This window comes from Camponotus vicinus, unplaced genomic scaffold (genome assembly GCF_025532165.1).
Source record: "Camponotus vicinus isolate PSW18456_S1 unplaced genomic scaffold, iyCamVici1.0 SCAF_11, whole genome shotgun sequence".
Taxonomy (NCBI): Eukaryota; Metazoa; Arthropoda; class Insecta; order Hymenoptera; family Formicidae; genus Camponotus; species Camponotus vicinus.
The window spans coordinates 18,601,742-18,622,855 of record NW_028141947.1 but is presented as its reverse complement, the minus strand read 5'-3'; the positions used below and the strand labels follow the sequence as shown (position 1 = coordinate 18,622,855).

Sequence of the window (21,114 nt, the reverse complement as noted above, 5' to 3'; positions counted from 1 at the left end):
TGTGTGTAATAACAAAAATAACTGATACATCTTTTTCACAAATTCAACACTTTACTTTTAGAAACTATTTGCATAGTACAATTTTACATGCAAACAAATACACATAAAGAGCATTATTTTTTTTAAATTAATAAATAAACATATTAATATATAATCAATAATTTTATTTTAAGCCAGATTGTGTAATTTTCTACATTTCTACTTTTACATGTTAAAAATAAATTTGACTTTGTGAATTAATATATTATGTTAAAATTTTGAAATTGTGTAAATTAAAAATACAAAGAAAAGATATTATGACCATATTTACGAATCTTAATAAAAGATAAGATTGCGATCTTTCTTTATTTACAAAATTTGGAGATGTTAAGTGAGAGTGTTAGCCATACTTTTTCTGATTCAGATAAAAATTTTTTTCTTATTAAGATATGATTAAGATTCTAAGTTATTATCAAAATTATATTCTTTATATCTCTCGATAGTGATATCAGTATTGAAATTATATTACTTTTATTAAATTTTTATATAAAAAAATGTTTCAAAAATGTAAACTTTATGTATGTACATAAATGTGTGTAGTTTATATATAACTTGGCCTCGTAATAACATCAAAAAAGTAATAGACATTGTAATAATTCGTTACTTTTTAAATAGTACCGAATTTCTTTTATAAAGTAACTTTTACAATTCTACATGCATACATAGACACATACACGACACACTCGTCTATATCATTTAAATCAAATTTTTTAAATTTTATTTGCATCAATATGCGCTTTACACGATAATGATTATATTCCATAATGAATATTTTATTATTTTCCTTACTGTCCTCGAGATGTGAAAAAATAATAAACAAATAATTAATATCTCTGACTGTAGTAGGATATAGCAAAACAATATACACACACATACACGAGCATAATAAAAATAAAAATGATTATTTTGTAATGCAGACATTCCAGTTACGACATCGTGACAAATGTTCAAATAATATGTAAAAAGCTCTTCATTAATTTTTATGCTTAAAAAAATTCATAACTATTGATTATAATCAATGTGTGATCGGTGTTACAATCTTTTTATGACATCAACTTTTTGATTTACTACAATTTACTACAATTTATTTACTACATTTTACATGCTACATATAATTATAATATTTAATACGTTGCAAAGATAGAGATTAAATGATAATGCGTTATGTAACATAAAGCTTTATTTAAGAAAAAGTTATTAATTAATTATATACACAATTATATTACAGTTATATATACAATTATATTATATTGACATTCCAATTATATTGTATATGTATTGAATCACTCACATCATTTCGTATTAACGCATTTGTTTCCTATTTTGCCAATGTAAAGAGCACGAGATATTTCTATTTTATAAATAAATATTACATAATATGAAATGCACTCTTTTATTATGTAATACTATTATTTGTGATTGTTAATGATGTATCATTTTTACAATGTATTATAAAAATACATAAATACTATTATATTTTGTTATTGTTATGAAAATACAGACATTCTTTGTATAAATATTTACAGATATCGAATGATGAATACATTAGGTACGTTCAATTGAAATGTTGACTAGGTCATTATTCATTATAAAAGTCTTAGTTTATGTTTCATTTCATTTAAACGTACTTAATATAATTAAAAAATTAAAAAAAAGAAGACATTTAATTACAATCTTAGTAGAAAAAGTAATTTGAAAAACAATAACTGAAAGAGAGAGAGAGAGAGAGAGAGAGAGAGAGAAAACTAATATATATTTCATGATTCTCTTTTTCTAATTTACTATTATATTACAATATAATAGTAATGATACATGCGCGCGCGGGTGTGTATATGTGTGTCAGACACATTTGATGATTAAAATGATGTTACTGTTTTAAATTTTTCCATGTACGTCTGTTGTAATTTCTTGCTTTCTCTCTCTTTATTCCTTTTTCCTTGCTCACTGTGATTAATTCCGTAAAAACCATAGATGCAAAATCCTATAAGAAAGAAAAGAAGTGAAAATTTAACATTTGCTTAAGTAAATTTAGATTAATTCTGTCTTTGAGTTACATAATTTTTTACATAGTACTAACCAATCAGCAACCAAGTGGCAAATCTAATCCATGTAAAGACGTCTAATTGGAACATTAAATATATGTTTATAAAAATACTGAGACAGGGAATAAGTGGAACGAGAGGTACCTATACATATATATAGAAATATATTAAATTGTACGTGTGTGTGTGTGTGTATGAGAAAAAGACATATTTTCAAAAGAGTTTGCTATATATATATGTATAATATGCCAAATAATTGTACTTTCGACATGTGTCTTTTTCTTACCTTGAAAGACAATTCAATCTTTTGTACCGGTTGCCTACCAATCGCGGCTAAATTCAAGAATAGAACGATCACAAATACAACTAGTGTCACAGATATTATCACATTTCCTGCGAGCAGCTGCGCGCTCATGTTACTAATCAGAAATGTGATGATGCATATAATGATACCTGTAACAATGAGACCTTACAAATTACGAATGATTCCTAGAATTCAATACACGTCTATAAACATCACGTTTATCACACATTTCAATGAATTCTATAATATATGTGTGCGTGTGTGTATATTATAGAATATATATATATATATATATATATATATATATATATATATATGTATGCAATATCAATCTGCATGAACTTACAAAGTAAAGCGATGCCGATATTTGCAATTTTATTGGAAAGTTCCGTAGGTTCCTTCTGATTATGCAAATTAAATAATTCCTTAAATATATTTATAGATGTAAATTGATAATCACTCATTAGTGGTATAGCAGAAGCGTTGCTAGAGTTTGTATCTTTTCGATATCTGCAAAATAAAAGCACTCTTATACCTATTATATAAATATTTTCTACAAGAATGTTAATCTCGCTCGAGACATTTACAAACGCGCGCGCAAATCGTTACCTTAATATTAAAACACATATCGCTACTATTGTATACGCGAGTAAAGTCCCGATAGACATCATATCGATCAATTGCTGCAAATTGAAGACAAGTGTCATAAGACCTAGAACATAGAGAGTAGTTTTATTAACAACATTATTGAAAATTAAATTAACAAGGATAGGTTTTCACTAACCACTAAGTAAACCAGAGAGCAACGTGCCATATATAGGCGTCATAGTTTTGGAATGCACTTTGGAGAGAATCTTGAATATTATGCCATCATTTGCCATGGCATATAACACACGTGGTAATGGAAACATAGCGCCCAAAAGACTAGTACATAGCGCGAATACCGCACCTACATTGACGATCCATTTAATGACAGGCCATCCGATCTCATCGAACGCGTGTGGAAACGGCGCGTCCGCATTCTAAACAAGTTTTCAGCCTCTGTATACTCGTGTATTTAGACGATTCTCTCTAATTTTTCTAATTATATAAAGTTTTGCGTTATTTATAAATCGTACTTGAGCGTAATAAGGTAGCATCATCGTAAGAACCGTGGAGATACCAAAATACGCTACGAATATAATAATTAGGGATAATATAATCGCTAGAGGAATATGACGTTCAGGGCTCTTTGCTTCTTCGCCGGTGGTAGCGACGGCATCGAAACCGACAAATCCGTAAAAACACTTGGCCGCTCCAACCATCACTCCGCTGATACCGAACGGCATAAATCCGCCGGTCCCGCCGTTTTTCACGGAATTTGGGATATCCTCGGATGCAATGGACCAGTTTGACGGATTCGCTATAAACACATTTAACGTTTAATTACACGCGTGATTGAGAGAATTGTCTTCAAAATTAGGGATACGCGAAACATTTGAAAAAAGATATATCTTAAACAAAACTTTACAACATTGTCACGTACAATATGTTTCAGCGATTTGAAACACACGCGCGCGCGCACACACACACGCTCTCTCTCTCTCCTCCTCCTCCTCTCCCTCTCTCCTCGTGTAAAGGATGTAAAAGATTAAAAAATCTGAGATGTAGAGATGCGACTCGACTCTCTCTTATCGGCTTACCTTTAATCGACCCTGCGATAATAACAATCATGATCGTTATTAAGTTTACAACGGTAAATATATTGTTCAAGATCGATGATTCCCTTACTCCTATGCACAATAGTATTGCTAGTAGCATGATCATTCCAAAAGCGAAAAAATCAGGATACTCTGACAGAAAGGAGACATTTATGGGCATAAGAGAACGCAGAGTATTACCCATGACATTTCCTATCAATGCATCGATATAATTACTTAGTCCACGAGCAACGCTCGCTGTACCTGTGAAAATTTATTATTCCGTGATATATATCATACATTGTATGTAAATAAATCGGCTTTTTTATTTCACTCGTACACTCACCAATTACATATTCTAAAATCAAATTCCATCCTATCACGAAAGCGATGAACTCTCCTACTGTTACATAACTATAAACATATGCTGAACCGGCTTTCGGTACTCGCGATGCAAATTCTGCATAGCACATACCTACAATGTATATTCATGTATACGCGTGTGAAACACATAACGTATGTTATAAACGCACATTTGGTATACATATATTGTCTACAACTACGCCAATGTTCGACATTTCAAACTTTGCAAACAAATTCTTCGAGCAAATTCTCATATCCTCCGATTACAAACTTGTTGGTATTTTAAAGTGACAACTTGTTGCCGGGAGAGTAATTCTTTTATCGATATTATATATGTACAGGGCTTGTTATATGATTATATATTTGAGATATTAAGTGCAGATTTGACATCAATTTGCGCATTACAATGTATTTCATTTCATCATAGAGGCGAAATGTAATATATTAATATCGTAAGGGATAGCTTAGAATCTCGCTTCTTTGCATCTACTATTGATTGTTTGCAAAGTGCAAGACTAAAAGATTTCAAAGTGGCTATTGGTTCAGAGCATATTCTACATATTATACACATAAATGCAGTTTATTATATATATATATATATATATTCTTTTTTTTTCCAAGCAATTGTAAGACATTCTTTTTTACCTGCGAAAGCAGACGCGATGGCGGCTACGAGAAAAGAGATACAAACGGCAGGTCCAGCAGTGTCTTTGGCTACGCTTCCGGCAAGAACGTAAACTCCTAAACCGAGAGTCGCACCTACGCCGAGTGCGGTCAAGTCAAATAGACCAAGGACCCGTGCCAATTGCTCGTTGCCTTTTACTTCTCTATTCTCTTCTTCTATGCGCTTTCGCGACAACGTTTTCCATAACCGGCTCGTCATATCGACGTCGATTTCTTTTTCACCTGCGTACATTATTTCACATATCAATCGAATGTTGTAAAAATTATTATTTCCAAATTACTATCTTATAATAGTAATAAATATATGACACAGTGTATACAGTATATAAATTAGTCCATTAAAAATATGCCAAAGTGTAAGAGAATAATGATATATAATGTGCACGCACGCATACGCTCACACACATACTTGTTCGCACACAGATGTACGAGTGATTTTTTCTCTTTTTTTTTTACATTGCTATCTTATGAATAATTCAAGAAACTCGACATTTCTAACAAGAATTCTTGCAAAACTACGTTCTTGCAAAATAATGTTGTGCAACAACAGCAATTCAAAAGTTTTTTTTTTTATCAAAGAGACGAAGGACGAGAAGATAATACCGAACTTGAAAAAAATACTCTTTTTTCGCTTAATAATATTTTATATGTGCAATAGCAAAAAAAAAACTTATGTCGAGATATCCCGTTTATTATAGCTTCTATAATTAGACAAGAAATTTATTAATAAAATACATCAAGTAGTCACAGAAATTGAGAACGTAAAAAACAATTTAAAAATATCTATCTAATCTATAAATCTCAATTTTTGTCAAAGTAGCAATCAAATCACGTGCAAATTAAACGTTGTTGCCATTTGCGCAACAGCCGACCTTGATGTCGCTTTCTCTCCGTTCATTTTTTTTCCGTTCGTTCATCATTTTTTTTGTTCCGAAACTTGATGTATATTAATATATATATAAAACTTGATATTTCTACAACAATATAAGTAGAAAACTATTATACAGTATATAAAAATTATAATTATTAAAATTAATAATTATAAAAATTATATAAAGCTATAAACACACCGAAGCTCTGAACAATATTCAAGCGATACATATGATAATGATCCGAGCCTGGAAATTTGATTTGGACAACGGAAAGTTTGTCTTGGGAATAATTTAATTTATCATATTGTGCTTTCAACAAACACATCTTATCTTTTTATAGCGGTAAATGTTGTAAAAGTATAAGCTTATTATTAGTCATTGTACGATACAGGCATTTTATCAAACTTTATGTCCAAATATCTTAATTGCAAGAGCGATATGAAGTATAAGGATAAACGTGTGCGTTCTTAATCGCGTATAATATATATAAAACACATTCGATATCAACTGATAGTAAAATATAATGACAATGATAATGATAATGTGTATGCATTACGTAAATATACACTCGTACATCTTCTTGTTGGGAATCGATTAGTCTCGGTAAATTCACATCTGTGCGTGTCATGTAATTTTTTTCGATACAAATGGAAGAATAAAGTGATCTTGTAAAGACATAATGTATGTATATATGTATATATAATTAATAACTATAATGACAGTAAACCTATACAATAGTAAAATCATTATACGGTGACAATAATTGGAACGCGATTGTGCATGTGATGAAAACATCTGAAATATATAAAGATGTACACATATAGATAGGTATACCACACTTTTATATTTTTTTATATTGTAACATTTTCAGACATCTAAATGCTCGAGTTTTTAAAATACATATATAAAATATAGACACGTAATATCAGAATATTTTTGATTAAAGAACGTGCGACTGATAAGCGTATAAAATCAAACAATGTAGAAGGTTTTCTGTCTCGTAGCGCTTATAAAACGCGCTTACCTTGAATCAAATCGTTTAAGCTCGAGAGAGCAAATATTTATTAACTGTCTCTTGCTCACTCTTGATTTCAGATCAAGAGTCGCATGCGCGTATGCAAACAGATTAGATTATATCTACGAAAAAAAGTGCTCTATCAATTTAAAAATTCAATATAATTTATCTATATATTTTCGAGTAAGGTGTCATAAAAAAAGCTTATTTTATTAAAAAGAACAATTTAATTTATCGAATTTAATTATTAAGATTGATGGTAGAAAATAATCAGATTATTCTATTTATAAGTTACTTGTACATATAATTTACACATTGCCTTTATCTAAAGAAAAAGTCCTTTATAATAGCACACTACATTTACTCCTAAATTATCTATCGAAATAAAAATCGGGCCTATTCTATATTCCCTTACCCTTAAGAATCTTTTGTTACATTTTCTTTTACATTATCGTTTTTGTTTTTTTTTTCATTTTTTTCAGGATGTTTTAAATCTTGTAAAAAAATTTATATATATATATATATATATATATATATATATATATGTATATATATATATAAGTTCGAACAAAAACATTCTACGGAAATCATTATGTCGAGTTTTTATAGCTTTCCTGTTACAAATTGAACGGACCTTGAGTTATTTTACGTCTCTCATAAACCGGTGATAATCGCCGACAATCATTACATACCCGCTCAAACATTGTCCGATTCAAAAAAGGAGATGTTTTATTTATAATTGATTTTCAATGTACTTGATTATATAATCAAAACGTGGCAGATATGTGTTGTGGAAATGTTCAATTTTATTCAAATTATCCGAAAACTTACATTGTCAATATACGTGTAATTTTTCATTCGCATTCACACATGCACACACATACATTAAAAATGCAATCTAAAAATGCGAGCTAAAAGAATGATGAATAATGATTATACTCAATTATAAATGTACAATCATTATTTAACACTCTTCCAACTAAAATAAAAAAGAAAACTGTAAAAAAAGATACAGTACGTATCTACAAATCGATTATTTATTCTAAAGTTAATTATACAGCTATTAAGTATAAGTATATGTATATTATATCGATTTCTAATAGAAAGTATTATAAGTTGGTATTATAAATAATTATATTATACAATAATATACATATACTTGCCAGCTGTATAATTGATTGTAGAATAAATAACTGATTTTTAAGGACAAGTGCTTTTTTTACAGTTTTCTTTTTTATTTTAGTTGAAAGAGTGATAAATAATGATTGTTCAATATATATATATATATTTTTTTTTGACATTTAAAAAAAGAGAAAGTATGATTAGATAGAGAGATAGCGCTTTTTACCATTATATCAAGATGTGAAGCTATTAATATAATGAAAAGAAAGAGGGCATTATATTTTATATATATATATATATATATATATATATACATATATATAGATAGCAAATTAATTTTGAATCTTTTCTCAACTAAAATTTATTTTCATGTTTACGCGCGATTCTAGAGCAGAGAATATACTTTTTTTTATAATGTATAGATTAAATTCATATATTTTAACGATCATCATGTGCAATGTGCATATACATACGTTTGTACGTAAAAGCCTCACATTTAATTCTTATAATTTGCGTAATTTTCGATAATGTTTCAATAGGTTGTATGTATTTATCCTTGCACCATTAACTTTCACAAAATATTTATGCACAGAACGTGTAACAATATAATGTTTATACATTCCTATTAACATTATCACATGTCTTGCGCATGACAGTTTCGTCATCTTTTTCTTTTCTCCATTATAAAAATCTTCTGCACAAGCAATTGATGAAGCAAACTTGCTTTGACGTTAAAATTTCAAAAATAAACACACATCACGATATAAATGGACTTACCTAACTCTGAGGATAAAATAGAAATATCAGCACAAATTGGACGGAATATATCGATCGTATATGATTAAACTTGATCGATATAGGATAAATGACACAGATAATGTATGAATGACGCGAGTCGATTTGTGAATGCGTCAACGGTTGCCAAACGATCGCAAATTAATAACGAACTGTAATCTCACAATATTCACGTTCCACCTGTCTGGATAGAGTAATAAGTTTCAATGTTTCCCCCCACCATATCATTCAAGTAGAATGCGCTTTGCGCTGCGGTAGTTTAGGAGTTGCCGGGAGTTTATTACGGCAAAAGCCCAATCACACATTAAATAAATTCGGATATTCGTATTCTTAATATATATATTTGCAAAATATATAATTTTAATATATAAATATGTAAAATTCTTATATATATATATACACACACACACACGCGTGTGTGTGTATATAGATATATAGATAGATAGATAGATGGATATATAAATACGTACAATATAAATGCTCTTTGTATGTATGTTGTACATGTTTTTCAAATTACGTTTCTCAACGTTTTTGTGTTTCATTTCCTTTTATTATTCAGATCTATGTAATTTTAAAGAATTTTAATAAAATTTAATAGGATTTTACTTGCTGCGCACGGACATGCGTCCAACGTACACGCAAATGCGTGTGTATGTAAGAGATGTGTATATATTTATATACAAATTTTTTTTCATATATCAATAAAAAACATTCGTTTAAATACTTGTAAGATAATACTTTCTAATTCGACATAAACTGCGTTGTATAAACTGCCATTAATTATGTCAGTCTCTTTACTTTTAATTTTTAATTTCATTTTTATTTAAATTAATTTAAAAAACTTATTTAAACAGAAATATAATGTATTCTCACATCTCTATTCTTTCTTTTAGTTTTATTCTCATTCATCTAAATTCCAGTGTTCTAGTACTATTAAATCAATCATCATCAATAATATCAATTAACATATTCTCTACATAGTATTATTTTTATTGCTTTTGGCAATGTTTATACAATTTGTATTAAACAGATTTTTTTAAGATTTATCTGTGGATTTATTATACGTTGCAGGATTTGTCGCACAACCAGGACATGTGTGTAAGATGTCATGAATAAATATCTCACAATCTAAACAAAACGTTTGATTACATTTTCCACAAGTATAGACCTAAAAATAAAAATATGACATATTATTCTTATTATTTGAAATATTTAAATATTAATTATACATTGATTTTTCTTTTGAATGATTAAAGACTGTAAACTCTTTTTTCAATTACATGGTTAATTTTAATAAAATTATATTTTGTTATTTTGAAAATTATACAATAATTTTGCATGACAATGCAATTTGTGAGAAAAAGAATACCTTTTTGTCCTTTTGCGCAAAAGTTTTTTGACAACCAAAGCAGGAAGAATGGTTGCCTCCAAATGTAACTTCTTTAAAAGGTTCAACGGGAAATAAATAATGATACGATCGTGCTAAATGTGGAGCGGATACTAAAGTAAGACCGCAAGCTCTACATTCGACGGGGAGCTCACAATGCTTACTAAAGCACTGGGGACAAAGATAGCCAGTACTCATAAGTTTTACCGATTCATCAGAGTTTTCTGCATGACTATACAAAGAAAAATTATAAAAGCATGTGTGACATGTGTTGGGACAAAATTTTTAATACTATTACATATCAAAGTACCGTTTATAATCTAAATGTAGATATACACACACACACACACACACACACACACACACACACACTAAAAATAAAATAGGGGCACATATTATTCTGATCTCTGCACTTACCACATGCACACTGTCATAGATGTGTCTGATGCGCTAGAGTGTAAGGCATGATGAGGAAACCCCATTTTCACAAGCGCTGCATCTAATCGCGTTGCAGCAGGTGGAGGATCTATATGTGCATTTAACTGCTCTTTATAATGCTTATCGTCGAGCGCAACACCGTGTTCGCCACCAGTAATATTTGCCATTCGTTTACAAATGTACAATTCAGCAGCCAGTCCTATTACGCTACACCTAATACTATCCAATTTCATATTCTGAAATAATCTCGGTAATACAAAAAGCTTTAAAATAAATATCATTATTATTATATACATATAATAAGCGCATACTCGTATCGTTTCGTTGATGTCTCCCGGATCACAAGTAGTAAGGGCTCCAATGATTATCAATATTTCTTTACTAGTATGAGACGGTAATAATTTCAATGATTTTGTAGCTAATTCCAAAGAATTTTGCAAGGAAGGTTCACCAGTTACTATAGTTTGTTGCAAAGCTCGTAATTCCTATAAATTAAAAATTTTATATACATATATGTATATTCTTATTTATCATCTGACAAATTCCAGTGTCCTAGTACTATTAAATCAATTAATACATTATTTTCTATTATATAGTATTATTTTTATTGCTCTTTGGCAACGTTTATACAATTTATATTAAATAATCTTTTTTTTTTAATTTATCTGCAAATTTATTATACATTGCAAAAAGGTTTATCTCAGAGTGTATATATATATATATATATATATATATATATATATATATATATATATATATATATATGATTATAATTTAAACAAGATGTCTCAATTAGAGATAAAGTATAAAGATAATTACCTTAATATGCTTCTTTGAGTTGCCAGCCAAATCACTAATCTTTTCAGCTCTTTTATTTCTAGTTATTATTACACCTAATTGACTTATAGGATTTTGATAGAAAAATTCTTCGATAAAGTCTTCTAGAAGCTTGAGACAAATATTTACTAAAGCACATACATATACATTAATACATTGAGCAAATAATTGGTAACTTTCTTTCATACCTTTAGAGAACACAAGAACCGAGTTGGCTTTAAATCTTGATTCGACATTGATTCAGAGGCATCTAAGATGATATAAAGATGCCTCATCATCCCTAATCGAGCACCTTGTTTTCTTTCCAGTTGACGTTTCCTCTTAGCATTATGAATAATATCTGCGACAGATGCTTCCAATAATCCATGGTCATCCTCTTTGATTGCTTCCCTGCAAAAAATATGTCAGTTAAATTATCGAATCGATGTAAAGTGTAAAATTTTTATTTACATATCGAAGAAGAGAGTATCAACAATTTTTGGTCTGGAAACATACCATGTCTTTTCATAACCGGTCTCCCAGCGATATTCCTTTTCCTCGGACTCTTCTTCCACCATAATTTATCGCAAGATAAAATATTCTATATGACAAAAAGATGGAGATATATTATTATAAATAAGCAAACGAAAAATTTTTAATTTATTTCTCGGTTAAATTATTATTCCTATTTTACTAATAAAGCAAAAGATAATCTTTATATAATTCCAGTCTCATTGTTTTATTCATTCTGTCTCACACACGATGAAAATTTTACTTTTCTCCAATTATACTCTACGTAACCTTCGTAAAATCTATATTGAAAAATTAAAAAGTTAAATATCCCTTAATGCATATCACGTGTTATTATTAATATAATTATTATTAATTTTCTTTAAAGAGACTAAATATTCATTAAATTACACTTGTCTTTAATTTAATAATTAATATAGTAAAACCTCTCCATGTTTGTTTGGTTAAATGGAAGGATAAGTTTAAAAAAAAATAAAATATAGACGCCTTTAAAATTATCTCTTACGTTTCTACTTTAATTATTTTAGCGTTATGAAACATTGTCGATTATAAATTCGTTTCTTAAATATATCTCAATGTTATACAGTATACAAACATTGTTTATTTGAAAAAATGTAGGTTAATGTTTATTATATAATGTCCTATATCGTGAAAATCACGCACAAGTCTTGGAAAAAAATGTCTCACCCAAGATGGTCCGTGTGATAAATTCTAAAATGATGGATGAGAAATATAAAAGAGACCGAGTAAGAGGTAATTTTATTTAGAAATCACTTTGTTATCTGCAAATGTAACGGACATAACAAGTATCCGACTCGAGGCATGTATAAGTAAGCACGCATATCGGATCGGACATCGGGCATGTGACGAGTATCGAATGCGCAGCACCGATCCAACTTGTGTATGCGAATACGTCTCTACGTAGGCATGTGTATGCAATGTATTTACGTATACATGTACGCACGCATCTATGCCACTTGCGGTATCTACCTTGTAAATTGATATACAGAGTGTAAACAAGTTTCAAACTCTGTCGAAGGTATAAAGCTATTATTGTATTTCGAATAGATTGTTTATTAGTTTTTTTTTTCTTTTTTTTTTTGACGAGACTTCCCGCCAAAATCTACTCGAGCGAGTCGAGCGCGGAAACCGCGGCGGGGTCGGGGCCGGGGTCGGGACCGGGACCACGGGACCCGGACCGAAGCAAACCGGATAGGTGGATAATATGTAAGAAGAAGACGGTTGCGCCGCGCGCCGCCACGACTGCCACGGCCTACCGCAGGCCGCCATGGCGCTACTGTCGGCCGACGCGGTCGCTGTTTTCGTCTTGTCTCACACGACGACGAGCAATTTTCCAGACTGAGGAAAATCTAGCCGTTCACCGGCTTCGCCGTGTGTAAGTGATCGTTGCTCGTCTTCTTCCGAGATTGTGCCATTATTCGGGTTAGCGCGCGCGTCACGGTGTGTTCGAAAAGCATTCACGTAAAGACAGGAAGTGAATAACTCTCATAGAAGAGTGTCGGCGACGAGAGCCATCTTTGACGAGCATCGGCTTGCTCGTTAGAGACAGAGGAGACATCGAGGCCTCTGCCATCGACGACGACGACGACGACGATGACGATGACGAACGACGAACGACGACAAGAATAATAATAATAATAATAGTAACGATATAAAAAAAAACGCGACCTCTCTCTCTCGCTTCGGCTCGACTCCGTTCTCAAATGCTTCTCGTATTTGTATCTCGAGCATCGCTACATCTCGCATACGTATCTTGGCAAATTATTTTCCTACTCGTTAATACGTACATAGCTCGTGAGATAAGATCGCGCTGCGGGTAGTGGCGGGAATAGGTGCACGCGAGTGTCGTTTGTTCCCTCGGTTTGTTCATCCTACACCTACAACTGGCCGCGTTTACAATCGCGCCTCATCCTTTCTCTATGCAGGCGCCTAAGCCTCTGTCATCTCGCGCGGGGAAATGCGTTTAATTTAGACGTTGGTAAAGTATAACAACACGATGAGGAACGGGCGAATACGCTCTGTTTATCACCGCGCGTGGTACGATTATATGCGAGCGCGCGCGCGCGCGCCAAGTGTAGGCGCGCGAGCACGAAGTGTGCGGGTACGGCGCGAGTGTCTCCTTAGAAAGATAGAGATAGAGATGGAGATAGAGAGAGAGAAATATTCTCTCGCTGTTCTCACTCACCCGCTCACCGTTCGATCGCTTGTCGCCGGTGTACGCCGAGGTATATGTACCTTAGGTGTTTTCTCTCGTCGTGAATTCTCCGATGTCGCGGAACCAGCAATGTACTCGATACTCGTCGATCGCTTCCGCCTCTTTCGAAAAAACTAGCGAAAAGTCTAATGTTTGTTCGTGATTTGCAAAGCTCGCGTGTAACCGGGTATCGCCCGTGAACGAGAGAGAGAGCTCGATCTCTGTTTTCGGTCGCGCGCAATTTCGGTATATTATAGAGGGACAGAAACAGCTTCTTATGCGCGCTCTCGTCAAAAATTCTAACCATATTTTGAACGGTACACTTTCATTTAATTTTTAGAAAAAGAGATTGCGGGACAAACGTATACAGGATGGAAGGAGACGATGGCCCTTCGGCTATCAGTAGTAAACCTAACGTCATCAAAGGTAATTGCTCTCCGCGTCTAGCATTTATACACGCTCTCGTAATTTGCACCTTTTTTTCAAATTTTATATAATTGAAATAGAAAAATTTGTTTATATTTCTGAGAAGAAATATAAAAAATATATATACACGATGCAATTTTTTTTTATCCGTATACATTGCAATTCTTTTTCCTTCTTTTTATATTTATATTATAATGGCTGTCATTAATCTTTCAAATTGTTTTCTCCATCTACTTCTTTCAGCGGCGCAAGAACAAATGGGACGATTGGATGTACTAGTATGCGGACAATGTCATTCCGTCTTTCATTTTATCGAGGAGCTTCAGGAACATCGTACAAAGGAGGGAGCTTGCTCCAAAGCATCACATTTCCGTGAAAATAACGACGTTTGTATTTTCATATTTAGAGTTTTCTCACTCGGTGGTTAAATTAATTATTAATATGCCAATTTTTTGCAAAATTAATATAAAACTTTTGTAGAATGTACAAAAAGCACAAGTTTGGGCATTCTTGTTGTGGAAAGATTCGCAAATCCAACAAGAAGGTTCGGATAAGGATACACCTAACGCTTGGAAACTCTATCAAAAATGGTGTAAAATGGATACACATATAAGAGATTCATGGATTACAGCGGGAAAGACTATACAAACTTTTACAAAAATTAGTAATGCAAAAATGCAGGATACACCGATACAAGTTCAAACAAATACTAACGTCGAAGGTAATATATATATATATATATGAACATATGTATAAACAAGAAACAGTTTCTCAGGAACGATACGAGCAAAGAAAATTGAGCGCGCGCTTATATTTTCTATAGATGAAACTGCAAAGAGATGCTCGCTATTTATGATTAGAATTATTCACATTATCTTGTTTCATGTAGGTGCCAAACCGATAATAGTTCGCAAAATTATTAGAAATGGACAACCAGAGGAAACAAGCGAAGCTAAAAAAGACACTACAAAATTATTGGAAACAAAAACACAAAAAAATGAATCTATAGAAATGGAAACAGACAAGAAAGAAAAACCAAAGCTTAAGCCTTCGATTAAGCCTAAGGTCTCTTACAACATTTATATATAAAAATATATATTTTTTCAGATTTGCTTTATTATTATTTGTTTCTATAGAACAAATCTGGCAAAGCAGCTACCGAAGAAGACGCGGAATCGAGCAACGAAGAGTACGTTGTCGAGAAAATTTTAGCTAAACGTTTTAATACGAAAAAGAAATGCTCGGAATATTTAATCAAATGGGAAGGCTACTCACAGTAAGCGAATCCTATCAATCTTATCATGCATCCTTCTCTTTCCAATAAATTTTAAAATGTATAAAATTTCATAGTGAAAATAATACATGGGAGTCTGCAGAGGCTGTAGCAACTTGTAAAAATATGTTGGAAGAATTTGAGCGGAATCTCGCTAAGCAAAAGGAGCTAAAAGCCGCCCAACAACAAACTAATACAAAAGTTGTAGGCCGTGCAAGTTTACCGGCGCAAAAATCAGTAATAAAAACTGAAGTTAATAAGCCTGGACCGAGTACGGCGACTCAAGCAGGGTGAGAGTTACTTTGTTCTTTTATAATTGATGAAATGTGATTACGATGAAAGAATTCAATGTTATGAATAGATATCCAATAATTTGTTGTTTTGTAGGCGACCAATGCGATCTAGTAAATCAAAAGCAATGGATCAAGTCAAGCAATGGTGCGGCTCGATGAAAGAAGAAGATAATGAACGTATGTATGACACACACACACACACACTTTTATATATATATATAATGTTACACACACGAGGAGAAGTAGTCAAAAAGTAAAGTTTCCACATTATGTAATTTTTTCAATACTTAATTTTTGATTAAGTATGTACATCTCTGTATGCTGTTCTTCAATATAGCCTTTTCTATTGCGCCGCTTGTCTAGATGATGGATCCATGTAAAGAGATGTGATTCTATTGTTGCAGCCATTTCTAAATTTTACGCTTGGTATCATCATTTGAACGAAATTGCTTGCCAAAAATTATGTATTGAAAAAGTACGTGAATTGAAAGCCTTATTTTCTAACTTCCTCTCGTATATATTTGTCGAAATGATAAAATTTTTCTCATTAATCGATATTAAACTAGTTGGATGTTGTTTTAATTATATATATGTATATGTACATTTAAAAAAAATGTAGTATTAGGTAAAAGGAGAATCGACGATTCGGAGAGCGACTCGGAAGATGGTGGAAGTAGCGCTGCAAAGAGAACTAAAGCCGATACAGGCAGCGACGACGAATGGACTGGAGAATCGGACAGTGATTCGAGAATGGGCCGTAGCGATGTGATTCAACGTGCGTTCAATCGCGCTAATGCGCAGTCTAATGGATCCAATAGAGCGTCAGTTTCATCTACGGACTTGGCAACCTCATTAGGATTACAATCTCCCGAAGGAGCAAAATCTAGCCAGCCACCTGTTTTAGTAGCCAATGCTAAGGGAGTTGTTAAAGTCGATCCCAAACAAATGCCGAATTTAACCTCTGGCGTTTACGTTATGTCACGAAAAGATGGTATCATTAAGCTAGATTCATCGCCCAGCGGAAAATTGGCGGTCAAAGGCTCTCCGACGACGCAGGGTGTGTTAATGGTCCAGAACCGGGACAATATAGCGAGGAAACAAGTAATCTCGACGTCGCAATCAAGCCCAATGACTCCTGCGATGAAAGTTGTTTCAAAGGTGGATGGTAGCCAAGTAGTAACGCAGATGAAAGTAGTCACCTCCAAGCCTATTACGGCAAAAACACCGGGAGGCGTGCAAAAGACGGAACCTATAAAGATACAACCGAAGCCAGATCCGTCGCAATTGCAACAAATACACGTTGTGACTGCAATGTCGGGACCGATAGCTTTGCAGCCGAGAATAACTACAGGCATAAGACCTACTTCCGTTACGCCTCAACGAACGGCGGATGGTCGTCCTCTATTGCCTAGACCGGCGTTGCGGGCAACAACAGCAACGAGCGTTCTTGGTACCATTCGCACGCCCGTTAGAGCACCAGCACCGAGACAGATTCAAACGCAAGCGGCGCGCCCCGTGTTGCAGAAGCGTGCTACGACGACGGTCATAAGCACGCAGTCGGTTTCGCCGAGCACCGCCGGCACGCCGGTCACGCAAATCAGGCCGAAATTCACAGTGCTTACAACACCCGCGCAGCCTAAACAAGTGATTAAGACTGGGACTAGCCCAGTGCAACAACAAGCACAAACGAAACAATCTCCGAAGACGCCAGTGGGTAAGGCACAATCGTTGTTATCTCCGCAACAAAAGTTATTAATGGCAAAGAGAAAGGCCCAAGAGGCAGCGGGTATAATTAAATCGGGTGGTCGTGGACTTTTGGCAGGTGCGCGTGCAGGTGCCGCTGTAGGACGAGGCAGGGCGAAAGTAGGCGAGACACCTTCGACGATTGCTCAGGCAGGAGCAAAACTCAAGGAAAGCAAATTAGCGGAAGGTGATGGACTTCACATGGAGTTTCACGAGGTCGGCTCGGAAGAGAGCAGCAGCGATGGCGAGCCTGATTTACCACCTCCTCCCGAGTCTGATACCGTTACAGTTCCCGAACCTGACAGCCCACCACGTCCGTTCACATTGTGCCCTCTCACAGGACGTATAATTGGTCCAGACGGCGAACCGATCGAACAAACGTCCGAACAAGCCGAGCCCGCCGAACCACCAGCTACATCATCTTCGAATACGACGACGTTATCGACCGCAATGAAAGCAACCACTACCGTGCCCGAAACTACGACCGCGGCGGACATTGTTACGGCTACTACCACCACTGTCACTACCACTATCACTACTACTCCCACCACTACCACCGCCACCGGTGCCGCCGAATTGGTTTTACCTTCTCTCGACTCGCTCGCGGAAAGCGGTATCATGAGAGTCGAGATGAGTCCTGGCGGAACAACCGGTACCATTGTTCAAACTAGCGAAACAACAACAGCGCAAATTAATCTATCGAATGTAGCGGTACCTGCGCCAGATTTACCATGTTTGGACGATACCGCTCCTACAATACCAACTGTACCGACTGTACCAACCGCTCCTGTGTCCACATCCTTGACAGAAAACACGAATTCTGTTGAAACATCCATCACTACGGCATTGTCGGCTGTTACAGCAGCGACATCCACCGTTACCATGTCAGTAACGTCGGCCGACGCCAAGACTGAAGATAAGATACCGGAAGAAAGAAAAGTGACGACAGACGACGCGTCGTCCAATCTGGTTACTATAGCGGAACACGGTGTCGTTTATCAAGTCGCGGGCCAAGCGGAAGACGGACAAACGCTCTTAGTAACGCGCGGTGCCGATGGCGAACAACAATGCGTATATGTAACTACTGAACAGCAAGGAGACGACGGTTCTGTTTTGACATTGGATCACGCGGTTGCCGAGGCTGTAGCACAATTGATTCCTGATCAGGTAAATCTCACTCCCCAGTTTTATGTAAAGGAGGATGGAGCGGAACCGACTGAAAATCCAATGGTGATGTCTATAATGGATAACGCGAATGCGACCGATGTAACCGGGACGCAAGAGGATAACGATGGACAGGCGCAAGTTGTGGCTCAAGTAGTACAAGCTGATGAACCCACTCCAGGTAATGTGATATTCGTTCTTTAAGTAAAAACTAGTTGCTTCCGACAATATTTATCCAATATGTAATATTTGTCCATTGTACGTCCTCTTAACAATTGTCTGATTATTCAGGGGGAACTAGGAGAGTGGTATTGCTCTTACCGGATGGAAATTTGATGATGACTGAAGTGGACGAAGAACAATACGCTGCATTGGAACTTGACAAGTGAAGACGTTTTGATGTACGTTAAAGAAATATCACGGTAATGCATCGAATTACAAGTTATGCGTAAATTGTACGTTTAAAACGTGATCGTGAATTGTGTATATATATAAGAACGTTCACTTCTCAGTTACACATTGGTGACGTCTTATAATATTAAAGCGACTACAGACTAGGTATTGTATGTAAAGTGGAGAGACAGAGAGAACTGATATAATGTAAAAAAAAATCACATCAAGAAAAATCTAAATTTTAGATTAAAATACATTTTAGAAATGTATGTTTCAGTGTAAAACACTTTATTGGTATCTCCATTTTCGTGTTTAACTTTTATGGTATAAAATATATAGTACACACATATACACTTTATTCACACACGCATACACACACACCATAGAATATAAAGATAAAACTACTTTCAATGGAGTGACATCATTATAGTATGTACGAAGTAAGCATTGTATTTGTAGGATAGTAAAATATAATATGGGGTTTTATATTTTCCAATCAAATAATGAGCTTTGCTAAAAAAAGAAAAAAATCTTATTCCATGCATACAAAGTTCAAGGTGATGATATAGAATATTCATCATGTCGGACGCATCTATGTAAAGAGTTTAAATATTTATCTCGTTGATAAAACGTGATGAAGAAAGGATAGCAAAATATTTATCAGAATTTTCTTTTTTTTTTTCTTTCTTTTAAATCTTTTAAATTTGTACATGTTTATCGAGCATGGCTAAAATGGAATATTCTTGTATGTATTATGCCTTTATCTTATATTCATTATATGATTGTGACTCATGTCTTATAATTGATTCAAGTGGATGCACTAGTGTACAAATTTAAAATATCCGATATAGCAACATTTTAAATCGCTATGCGTACTTTCTAATTTACATAAAAATGTATTACTCTTAACTGAAAATGTCCAATATATGCAATGTTTTACCAAATGTGATGAATTACACTGATGATTTCTCGTAGTTTGTGTACAACAGTCTTTAATGTGCCCCAAGTAAATAATTTCTGGTGCGTCCAATCGAAGTTGCTATTACATTACATGGACTATGTATGCTTATCTATATGATAAATAAATGCACTCTAACAAAACACTTATAATTTCTGAACCTATAAAGCTTAAAATATAATGTTGTTGAACGGAGTATAAACAAGGCTACTATTCTTAAACCCGTTCCTCTTAGTTGTAGACAATTCTATAAATGTTTAAATGTATAACGATAAGTATTCAACCAACATATTGTTTACATTACGATGTTTATCTATTTATGAAAAAAAAAAGAAAATTTGCGCGATTTTCGCAATAAAAACGATCATGTATCAATTCCATTTCAATTTTTTTTTAATATGGGATTTTATATTTCCCAATCAATATATATATATATATATATATATATATATAGTTGATTATGTTTTATTTTTATATATTTACAGCATAATGTGTCAAATATTTCTCCTAAGTTTGTGTATGCTTGGTTCACAAATTTATCTCTCCTATAGTTTTATTTATA

General features: G+C 33.7%; 3 protein-coding genes across 15 annotated transcripts; 1 reads left to right on the top strand and 2 right to left on the bottom strand.

The window, feature by feature from the left end:
* Positions 1-1,201: 1,201 nt before the first annotated feature.
* On the bottom strand, positions 1,202-9,217 carry Slif (cationic amino acid transporter slimfast). 2 transcript variants are annotated; one of them, XM_083082006.1, is made up of 11 exons: positions 8,898-9,217; positions 5,073-5,333; positions 4,411-4,539; positions 4,068-4,328; positions 3,504-3,787; positions 3,170-3,407; positions 2,995-3,097; positions 2,732-2,895; positions 2,368-2,534; positions 2,117-2,158; positions 1,202-2,020 (listed from the first exon to the last, which is right to left on the bottom strand). In XM_083082006.1, the coding sequence occupies exons 2-10, from the start codon at positions 5,308-5,310 to the stop codon at positions 2,120-2,122; spliced, it is 1,623 nt and encodes a 540-aa protein (XP_082938132.1). In that variant the 5' UTR covers positions 5,311-5,333; positions 8,898-9,217; the 3' UTR covers positions 1,202-2,020; positions 2,117-2,119. The 2 variants fall into 2 exon arrangements, with proteins under 2 accessions (XP_082938132.1, XP_082938131.1); XM_083082005.1 differs by having other exon boundaries at positions 2,117-2,225; positions 8,898-9,214.
* Positions 9,218-9,884: 667 nt separating this feature from the next.
* Ssl1 (general transcription factor IIH subunit 2 Ssl1) lies at positions 9,885-14,492 on the bottom strand. Of its 7 annotated transcripts, none has more exons than XM_083082015.1 (8): positions 14,344-14,492; positions 12,073-12,157; positions 11,766-11,967; positions 11,560-11,688; positions 11,052-11,225; positions 10,720-10,976; positions 10,285-10,534; positions 9,885-10,083 (listed from the first exon to the last, which is right to left on the bottom strand). In XM_083082015.1, the coding sequence occupies exons 2-8, from the start codon at positions 12,132-12,134 to the stop codon at positions 9,952-9,954; spliced, it is 1,206 nt and encodes a 401-aa protein (XP_082938141.1). In that variant the 5' UTR covers positions 12,135-12,157; positions 14,344-14,492; the 3' UTR covers positions 9,885-9,951. The 7 variants fall into 7 exon arrangements, with proteins under 7 accessions (XP_082938141.1, XP_082938139.1, XP_082938138.1 ...); XM_083082013.1 differs by having other exon boundaries at positions 14,294-14,484; XM_083082012.1 differs by lacking the exon at positions 14,344-14,492 and adding an exon at positions 13,896-14,036.
* On the top strand, positions 13,340-20,747 carry Chro (chromodomain-containing protein chromator). Of its 6 annotated transcripts, XM_083082003.1 has the most exons (11): positions 13,364-13,483; positions 14,643-14,728; positions 14,972-15,114; positions 15,209-15,449; positions 15,618-15,793; positions 15,865-16,004; positions 16,079-16,291; positions 16,389-16,471; positions 16,914-18,008; positions 18,117-19,382; positions 19,493-20,747. In XM_083082003.1, the coding sequence occupies exons 2-11, from the start codon at positions 14,674-14,676 to the stop codon at positions 19,588-19,590; spliced, it is 3,510 nt and encodes a 1,169-aa protein (XP_082938129.1). In that variant the 5' UTR covers positions 13,364-13,483; positions 14,643-14,673; the 3' UTR covers positions 19,591-20,747. The 6 variants fall into 6 exon arrangements, with proteins under 6 accessions (XP_082938130.1, XP_082938129.1, XP_082938124.1 ...); XM_083082004.1 differs by having other exon boundaries at positions 13,340-13,483; positions 16,914-19,382; XM_083081998.1 differs by lacking the exon at positions 13,364-13,483 and adding an exon at positions 13,529-13,751 and having other exon boundaries at positions 16,914-19,382.
* The last annotated feature ends 367 nt before the right edge of the window (positions 20,748-21,114 follow it).

Excerpts from the sequence above, each read along its gene's own strand:
- Slif (XM_083082005.1), bottom strand. The coding sequence starts at position 5,310 with ATGACGAGCCGGTTATGGAAAACGTTGTCGCGAAAGCGCATAGAAGAA. Across the intron at positions 4,540-5,072 it reads CATCGCGTCTGCTTTCGCAG|GTATGTGCTATGCAGAATTT; the intron begins GTAAAAAAGAAT and ends TATACATTGTAG. Across the intron at positions 4,329-4,410 it reads GATTTTAGAATATGTAATTG|GTACAGCGAGCGTTGCTCGT; the intron begins GTGAGTGTACGA and ends AAATTTTCACAG.
- Ssl1 (XM_083082015.1), bottom strand. The coding sequence starts at position 12,134 with ATGGTGGAAGAAGAGTCCGAGGAAAAGGAATATCGCTGGGAGACCGGT. Across the intron at positions 11,226-11,559 it reads ACTCAAAGAAGCATATTAAG|GAATTACGAGCTTTGCAACA; the intron begins GTAATTATCTTT and ends TTTAATTTATAG. Across the intron at positions 10,977-11,051 it reads ACATCAACGAAACGATACGA|AATATGAAATTGGATAGTAT; the intron begins GTATGCGCTTAT and ends AGATTATTTCAG.
- Chro (XM_083082004.1), top strand. The coding sequence starts at position 14,674 with ATGGAAGGAGACGATGGCCCTTCGGCTATCAGTAGTAAACCTAACGTC. Across the intron at positions 15,794-15,864 it reads AGCCTTCGATTAAGCCTAAG|AACAAATCTGGCAAAGCAGC; the intron begins GTCTCTTACAAC and ends TTGTTTCTATAG. Across the intron at positions 16,472-16,913 it reads GAAAGAAGAAGATAATGAAC|TATTAGGTAAAAGGAGAATC; the intron begins GTATGTATGACA and ends AAAAAAATGTAG.